Below are 9,478 nucleotides of genomic sequence, written 5' to 3' on the forward strand. Positions count from 1 at the left end.
TCTGCAATTACTCTCGCCTTCGTTTTGGCACACCCATATAAAATGCTATGAGCTGACAAAAACAATGCGTCAATCAGACAATGACTTCATTGCTATTCTCAACAAAGTGCGCAAAGCAAAACACACAAGCGAGGATTTATTACTCTTGAATACCAACCATTGCAATAATGCCGTTGACAAATTGACAACACCCCATTTATACTTCACCAATAACTTGAAGGACTCACATAACCGCCTTGTTTTTGAGAAATTTCCTGCTCACGCATACATCATCCACGCAAGGGACAACCATCATAAAACTTGCTCAAAAAACCTTGTAGTGCCAAACAACCCACAAAACACTGCAAGCTTAGCCTCGACCTTGGAGCTTAAGGCAGGAATGATTGTTGAGATTTGTGGTGGGAATATCGATATATCGGATGGTCTTGTGAATGGCGTAGATGGAATTCTGAAACTTGTGGAAAGCAAACCTCCCTCTCCTATTGCATGGATAGAGTTTTTTGATCGCTCAGCAGGCTTCAAACAACGACATGTGCACCAATTTTTCAAACAACAAAAAAATTTCACGCTGGGAAAAAATGCATTGAACACTGTGTATCGAACCCAATTTCCAATCTAGGCAAGGAACGCACTCACTATCCATAGATCGCAAGGCTTGACAATGAGCATAGTAGCCTTTGATCCAACATCAATAAACTCACATGGATTAGTCTACACAGCTCTTTCTCGCATCAAAGATCCATTAAACCTCCACATTCTCAATCCAATCCAACCAACTCAAATCAAAGTCGACAAGAATGTCCCTGATGAGCTTGATCTCCTTAGCAATGAAGCCAAATGGGAATACTTCACAAAATTTCTATTTGCATACAAACACATACATCATATCATTCAATCGTTGAACATCGTTTCTAGTCAAAAATATCTCGACCATATCAAACAGGATTTGAATTTTGCAAGTTCTGACATTTTGTGCCTTCAAGAAACAACACAAAAAAAATCCTTCCAATGATCTTCCACCAGAGTTTAATCATGTCCATCACCACAACAAAATAGGTGTTTCAATCTACTACAAGACTTGCATGAAGTTGCAATCTGCAAACACACTGCTTGCTCCAGGAATAGAGATCATTCAAGTTGTCTTAGGCATCCATGAATACCTTGAATGGGAAATCATATGCGTCCACAAATCTCCAAAAACCTCATCAGCCTCGTTGGTGTCACAACTCCGTACCTTGCTACAATAATCACATCCTGGAGGAATGAGTGTTTTTATGGGGGACTTTAATGTAGACAATGACCCCACAAACAATCAATATCATTACTTGGAAAGAGAGCTCCAATCACATGGCTACACACAACAAATTCATGATGTAACCACTGTGTACAACTCAAAACTCGATCATATTTGGATTAAAAAACCCCCCTGCATCATTCATAGTAGGCACACATTTTTTCTTTTGGTCGGATCATTCATCCACTCACCTTATGATTCCTAAATGGTTCTAATCACTCCCTTCCTCCCTCCCTACCCCCCCTCCCCTCCATCCCTTCCTCCCTTCATCTCTCCCTTCCCTCATCCTCTCCACAAAAAGAAACCATGATTCCATACATTATGCTTCCCTTTATCTTATCAAAATACCACTTTAATACTCTTCAATCCTTCATCACGGTCAACATTTTGTGATGTAATTTGCAAATCACTTTCTCTATGGATCAATATGATTACCATCCTTATAGTTTTTTGTTTCACTTTATGTTCTTTATTTGTTTCCTATATAGGCAGGCCTTGTGATTTTGTCACTTGTTACTTCGTTAGCGTAGGAGCGAATTTGCAATCCCTGGCACCTCAGTAACCCACGTGGCGATACTTTTTAACGAGAGCTTTTAAAAAAGCGTGTAGCAAAACGTACGAAGCTTTATAAAGCAAAATTGCACACGGATTTTCACAGCTGGCGAAGTAATCAAACTCGGGCACAGCAATCAACTGCAAATAGGAGCCTCATGAACCTTGCATGCAATCTGCTCCAACCGAACACATCAACCTCGTGTGCAATTTTCTCCAGCCTGCCTCATCAAACTCTTTGCAATCTGCTCCAACATCGTGGGGATTAAAGAGAAACTGCATGCGAATATGCATGGATGACGAAGTAATCGCAACAAATACAAGTTTCAACAAACTTGCGTGCAATCTACTCTAGCCACAATTAGCAGCAAATACGAGCCTCACCAAACTCGTATGCAATTTCATGGGGATTGCCAACCAGCAATCAGCAACAAGGTTCACAACCTCTCTCTATCTCTCTTTATCTCTTTTTTTTCATGTTTGGTGAAATAATCATTATATACCTAAAGCGTCTATTTAGATGACCTCTCATCACCTAGATGATATATAATAGTATGGAGTTGTTTATCTCTCTCTATTGATTCAATTGTACGGCAGGCTTTTAATCTTGGCTATTTTTAGCGGATGCAAAGCGAGTGCCTCTCTCTAGATGCAATCACATACTCATGCATCTTGAAAGCATGTGTCTGTACGCAAGATGTCTATATGGGCTTAAAAATTCACTCTGATATTGTTAGTGAAGGGCTATCGCAAAACATTGTCATGCTTGGCAATGCCTTGGTCAATATGTATGACAAATGTGGTGCACTTCAGAAAGCACAAATCGTGCATGTGGAGCTTCTTGTCCCGAATGCTATCTCTTGGAGTGCATTGATTGTGGGATACACGCATTGGGAGCAGGGCCAAAAAGCTCTTGACTGTTTTCAGCGGATGCAAAGCGAGGGCCTCTCTCCAGATGCAATCACATACGTGTGCATCTTGAAGGCATGTGTCTATACGCAAGATGCCGATATGGGCTTAAAAATTCACTATGATATTGTTGGTCAGGGGTTGCTGCAAAAAACTGTCGTGCTTGGCAATGCCTTGGCCGATATGTATGCCAAATGTGGTGCAGGATGTCGTCTTTTGGAATACACTAATTGTAGGATATACCCGACAAGGGCCAAGCCAGGAAGCTTTGGGCTATTTTTAGCAGGTGCTTGAGGAGCTTACTGTTCGAAACGACGTCAACTGATTGCGGGATACACACAACAAGAGTAGAGACAGAAAGCTCTAGGCTATTTTCAGTGGATGCAAAGTGAGGGCCTCTATCGAGATATTATCACCTATGTGTGCATCTTGAAGGCATGTGGCTCTACGCAAGATGCTGATATGAGATTAAAAATTCACTTTGATATTGTTACTCAAGGGCTGTTGCAAAAAAATTGTCGTGATTGGCGATGCCTTCGTCGATATGTATGCCAAATGTGGTGCACTTGAGAAAGCACAAAATGTGCTTGAGGAGTTTCCTATCCTGAATGCCATCTCTTGGAGTGCATTGACTGCGGGATAGGCGCAATAGGCGCAGGGCCAAAAAGCTCTTGACTGTTTTCAACGGATGCAAAGTGAGGGCCTCTGTCTGAGTGCAATCACCTACACATGCATCTTGAAGGCATGTGGCTCTATGCAAGATGATGATATGAGCTTAAAACTTCACTCTTATATTTTTAGTCAAGGGCTGTTCCAAAAAAAATTCGTGCTTGACAATGCCTTGGTTGATATGTGTCAAATGTGGTGCACTTCAACAAGCACAAAATGTACCTGAGGAGCTTCCTATCCCGAATGCCTTCTCTTGGAGTGTATTGATTGCGAGATACGTGCAACATGAGCATGGCCAGAAAGCTCTCGACTGTTTTTAGCGGATGCAAAGCGAGGCCCTCTCTCCAGATGCAATAAAATATGCGTGCATCTTGAAGGCATGTGTCCATACGCAAGATGTTGATATGGGTGTCAAAATTCACTATGATGTTGTTAGTTAGGGGCTGTTGCAAAAAAATAACGTGCTTGGCAATGCCTTGGTTGATATGTATGCCAAATGTGGTGCTCCTATGCAAGATGTCGTCTTTTGGAACGCACTTATTGCAAGATATGCCCAACACACGGCCGGCGGGCCAGAAAGCTATGGGCTATTTTCAGTAGGTGTGAAGCAAGGGCCTTTCTCCAGACGCTATCACTTATGTGTGTAGCTTGCGAGCATGTGGCTCTATGCAAGAGCCCTTGAAAAGAGATAGCATGCACTGTCTTAGTCGATATGTATGTCAAATGTGGGACACTTGAGCAAAAACAAAATGTGCTTGAGGAGCTTACTGTTTGGAACAACGTCAATTGATTGCGGGATACACACAACAGCAATAGGGACAGAAAGCTCTAGCCTTTTTTCAGCTCTGAAACTCTCTAGTTTAGATTGAAGGTCAATTTTATGAGATGCAATCACCTATGCGTGCATCTTGAAGGCATGTGGCTCTACACAAGATGCTGATATGAGTTTAAAAATTCACTCTGATATTGTTAGTGAAGGGCTATTGCAAAAAAAATTCATGCTTGGCAATGCCTTGGTTGATATGTATGCTAGATGTCGTGCACATCAAAAAGCACAAAACGTTCTTGAGGAGCTTCTTGTCCCGAATGCTGTCTCTTGGGGTACATTGATTGCGGGATAGGCGCAACAGGAGCAGGGCCAGAAAGCTCTTGGCTGTTTTCAGCGGATGCAAAGAGAGGGGCTCTCTCCAGATGCAATCACATACGCGTGCTTGAGTCCTCATCATGGTCTTCATGCATTTGAACTAGAAGCAGGTGCTCAAAAGAAGGAATTGTACCAAGTCAACAGTGAGATATGTTGCTTCGTATTAGAAAGTCGCATATTTGGGATCATACTGGTGCGTGTGTACGTTGGTCGATATGTATACCAATTGTGGTGCCAACAAATATCCATAGAGAGGCAAAAACTCCACTAACAACTCTAGGGAAGAAGCCATACTCACAACGCAAATCAATTCCAACTGCATTCACCCATGCTTGCACCTTGAATGTTGGTCACCTTATGCAAGACCTTCACATGGGTTTGAGAATCCATGATGTAATTGCTAGTCACGGTCGTTGGAGGGGAATGTCATGCTTAACGGTGATTTGATCAATATGTATGCTGAATGTGGTGCCCTCATGCAACCACAAAAAGTCCTAGATGAGCTTTTTCTACGAATTGTCGCCTTTTGGAGCATGTTGATTGACATGGTTGTGGCATGGCAAATCTCGGCTATTTTAACCACATGAAAAGTGAGGGTTTGTCAACATACGAAGTCTCTTGGAGTGCTTCTATGCGACCTTGGCATGTTCTTGATGACCATTTTACCCGTAATGTTGCATGTCAGATACATTGAATGATGGGAATGGCATCTCTTCGAATCCATTGGTCGCGAGATATGCACCACAGGAGCACGACAAAAATCTCAAGGCTGTTTTCAGCTTCCTATCTAGAGTGTGGACTCTTGGAATGCATTATTGCAGGATTTGCCCCACTGGAGAAAACGCCTCTCTCTAGATGCAATGACCTACGCATGCATCTTGAAGGCATATGGCTCTACACAAGATGCTAATATGGGCACAAAAATTCACAATTATATTGTTAGTCAAAGGATGTTGTAAAAAAGATATTGTGCTTGGCACTATCTTGGATGTATGCCAAATGTGATGTGTTTGAGAAAGCACAAAAAGTGCTTGAGGAGCTTCCTGTCCAGAATGTCGTTTCTTGGAATGCATTGATTGCGGGATGTGCACAACAAGAGCAGGGATAGAAAGCTCTTGGATGTTTTCAATGGATGCAAAGCAACTGTATCTCTCCAAATTTAGTCAGTTATACTTTGGTCTTGAAGGCTATACTTACATCTTGAAGGCATGTGGCTCTACACAAGTGCTCGAAGAGCTTCCTCTCTAGAGTGTGGACTCTTGGAATGGACTGATTGCAAGGTTTGACACATAGGGGCAGGGCCAAAATGGTCTAGCAGATGCGAAGCGGGGGCTTCTCTCCAAATGCAATCACTTACGCATGCATCTTGAAGGCATGTGGCTCTATGCAAGATTCTAATATGGGTATAAAAATTCACAATTATATTGTTAGTCAAAGGCTCGTGAAAAAGGATGTCGGGCTTGCCACTATCTTGGTTGATATGTATGCCACATGTGGTGTGCTTGAGAAATCACAAAAAATGCTTTAGGAGCTTCCTGTCTGGAATGTCACCTCTTCGAATGCATTGATAGCGGGATGCACACGACAAGAGCAGGGCCAAAAAGATCTAGGCTGTTTTCAGCAGATGAAAAGTAAGTATATCTCTCCAAATTGGGCCACCTATACTTTCGTCTTGATGGTTTCTCACTAGGCAAAACTCTTGGAGTGCTCATATAGAAGCTTGATGACTAGCTCAATCTTACTAAGAAAGCTCTAAACTTTTTCTTTGATGTAACACATGGGCATTTTATCAAAATTGTTTCTTGTGTCATTTCTTGGAGTGTGTTGATTGCAGGAAATGCGAGAGCTCAGAGGAAGGATTTGTACTAGATTAGGAGGATAATAGTAAGCTCCTCAACAACGCACTACTTAAAAAAGACATAGATTTACGAAGCTCACAAAAGCACAAGTTTTCTCTAGATGGGCTTCTTGCCCTGAATGTCATGGCTGATATGCCCAACACGATTGTGGCAAAGACGCACATTGGATGCAAAGGGAAGGAATGTTTCCATATGCAAAATGACATGCTTGGTGGCGCTTTGGTTGATTCTCTCTAAACTTTTATCACTCGGAATGTATTGACTGAAGGATATGTCCAACATGGCTAGAACAAGGAAGCTCTGGGTGGTTTAAACCATATGTGAAGGGAAGGCCTTTCTCCTACCGCAATCTCCTATGCTTACACCATGAAGACTTATGGCCTAATGCAAGACACTTACATGTGGGAGAATTCACAACAAGATTGTTGGCTGTGCAAAAAGATGTGATTGGTGATACTATGGTTGATAGCATAGACAGACAGAGCGTCAAAAGCGATGAGCTGTCATAACCAATCCAACATGACAAACAGAGCTTCACCAATTTTTGGGAACACATTTTTGAAGTTCGTATGCCAAATCTGGTACCCGTATGAAAGCATGAGAAGTTTTTTTTCTGGAATGTGTTGATTGCAGGATATCCTCAACATGGTTGTGGCAGACTCTTTATCTTTCTTGCTATTTTTAACAGAGGCAAAGATGTGCAGACTATTTGGGAGACAGATGGTGTGATCCATGGAAGCAACAAAGACAAGGAGACTCTTTGGAAAGGAATCTTTAACTGACATCATTGTGTTGGTTAGGACAATCGACAAATGAATGTAGAAACAGAAGGCATGTAAACACTTTGTATTCTTTACTCATTACTGAGAACACAGTGAAACGAACACACTGGAAATTGCACGCTGCCGTGGGAATGGCACGTTCCCTCGTATTATTAAAATTGGGGAGGACTGCGCAAACTCCCCCATGCAAGGAGACTTGCCTGTTTTATTTTTCTTCCAAACATAAAAAGGGGACAACATATAAAAATGAACATATTTTAAACGACCCATATCACTTTATATAAATTCTAATCCTTCTTACGGTTCTTCTATAAGATACACGACTCAAAATTGTTGCATCACAATCGTAATGCACTTGAGACAATACCAATTAAGAAACAAAAAAACTTGTTTTGACAAAAGGTAACAAGCTCTCTCTCCTGCGGCTAACGAAGCACTCTAGTTAATATACATTAGAATAGAATTAGATATTAGATCCAAGGCGTCTTGTAGATTCAAACATATGAACGGCCTCCTGTAGATTATAGTATTCCGCCCCGCAGGACCAAAATCGTCGTGACACCGTCTCCCTTTCTACCGTAGGTGACACAGCTTCCATGGCTTCTCTTGAAGCAGACGATGAAGAAGAAGCACTCGCACCTGAAGGCCCAGCAGGAATTCAGACTCCATGGGAACATGCATCCAAGGTTGTGTGCATTGCGCCTCACCCTCGTGCGCAGGCGTATTGCCACCATAGCTACTTGTCTGATCTTCCTCCTCCTCTGGGCCCTCTACTCTTACTGGCAAACCATAGGGTATGCACTCAGACCCATGTGGGATACCCCTCCCAAGCCCTTTCACCATATTGCCCATTACTATGCAGAAAATGTCTCCATGGCAACCTTATGCTCTCTCCATGGGTGGACCGTTCGGACACATCTTCGCCGTGTCTTTGATGCTGTCATATTCAACAATGAGCTTGACCTCCTCGAGCTCCGATGGCAGGAGCTCGCTTCTGTTATCGCCAAATTTGTCATACTCGAATCGAACAGCACCTTCACAGGTCAAGGAAAGCCACTCTGGTTCACGGAGAATCTCCAAAGGTTCGCATTTGTGGAATCACAAGTGGTATATGCGTGCATGGGAGGCAGGCAGCTAGCGAGAGGGGAGAACCCATTTGTTCTTGAGTATGCACAGAGAGTTCACATGGACAAGGTGTTACAAGGTGCGAGGATTGATCAAGGGGATCTCCTTATAATGGCTGATGTCGACGAAATACCGAGTGCACATACGATCAACCTTCTCAGATGGTGTGATGGTATCCCAGATGTAATGCTTCTGCAAATGAGTACATATCTTTACTCCTTTGAGTTCCTCTTAGACGAGGACACTTGGAGGCCTAGTGTACATGTGTATGTACCAGGAAAGACAGAGTATGACCATGGCAGGCAGACAGATCTCATTCTCGCCGATGCGGGCTGGCTTTGTAGCTTCTGTTTCAGGCACATTGAGGACATTGCATTCAAAATGCTGGCATATAGCCATGTGGACAGGGTAAAGTCAGCGCGAATTTGGAGCTCCAGAGAATACAGGCAATTGTGTGCAAAGGGGCCAATCTGTTTGACATGCTACCAGAGGCCTACTCCTTTACTATTTTGTTATCTATGTTAGCCTATAATAGCCCTCAATGCTCGACTCTAATTGTCTCCGTATGCATCATGTGTCACTCCTATGTTCATGTGTGTTCCAATGTGCAAGCGCTAGTCTTGTGCATTGATCTATGGAAGCTTTCTATGCCCCCACTTGACCTTACTCTGTGCTAAAATACTACATTAGCACTACTTCAGTGTAGTCTCTTGTAAATAATTTGGAGGAAAATTTGAAGCTTTGGTTATTGTGCACGCATTCTTCGATAACCATAGTATGGATGTAGGTATATGTATTTTGATAGACATAGTACCCATGATCTTATTGAGTGCCTGAATGGGAAGATATGAAACGATGGAGAGAAAAGGCTTTTCGTGTCAGTGAGGATAAATGGTGTCACTAAAAGGAATGTAAAACATGCAATATTGGCATGGTACTAGTAGAGCCAAGTCTGTGTTTAGATTTAGGCACAATTACCCTACACAATTTCTATTTTCAGCTTGCCAAGTTTTTGTTTTCTTTTGTGGTGATGAGTTTTGGGACAAGGAGATCAATTTGCACCATGCAATCACAAAAATTGTGCCACCAAAACAAGTGAAGATGGTGCTCTTAGAGAAAGTAAGGATGGTTGGATTAATGTTTT

General features: G+C 42.4%; 1 protein-coding gene across 1 annotated transcript; it reads left to right on the forward strand.

Annotated features, from left to right (window-relative positions):
- Nucleotides 1-7,726: 7,726 nt before the first annotated feature.
- On the forward strand, nt 7,727-8,886 carry LOC147418557 (uncharacterized). The gene has a single exon (XM_086506806.1). The coding sequence runs from the start codon at nt 7,828-7,830 to the stop codon at nt 8,857-8,859; it is 1,032 nt and encodes a 343-aa protein (XP_086362932.1). The 5' UTR covers nt 7,727-7,827; the 3' UTR covers nt 8,860-8,886.
- The last annotated feature ends 592 nt before the right edge of the window (nt 8,887-9,478 follow it).

Source organism: Adiantum capillus-veneris, chromosome 30 (genome assembly GCF_014529385.1).
Source record: "Adiantum capillus-veneris isolate H3 chromosome 30, ASM1452938v2, whole genome shotgun sequence".
Taxonomy (NCBI): Eukaryota; Viridiplantae; Streptophyta; class Polypodiopsida; order Polypodiales; family Pteridaceae; genus Adiantum; species Adiantum capillus-veneris.

Bases quoted from the DNA above. Each gene is read 5' to 3' on its own strand.
- LOC147418557 (XM_086506806.1), top strand. From the start codon at position 7,828: ATGAAGAAGAAGCACTCGCACCTGAAGGCCCAGCAGGAATTCAGACTC.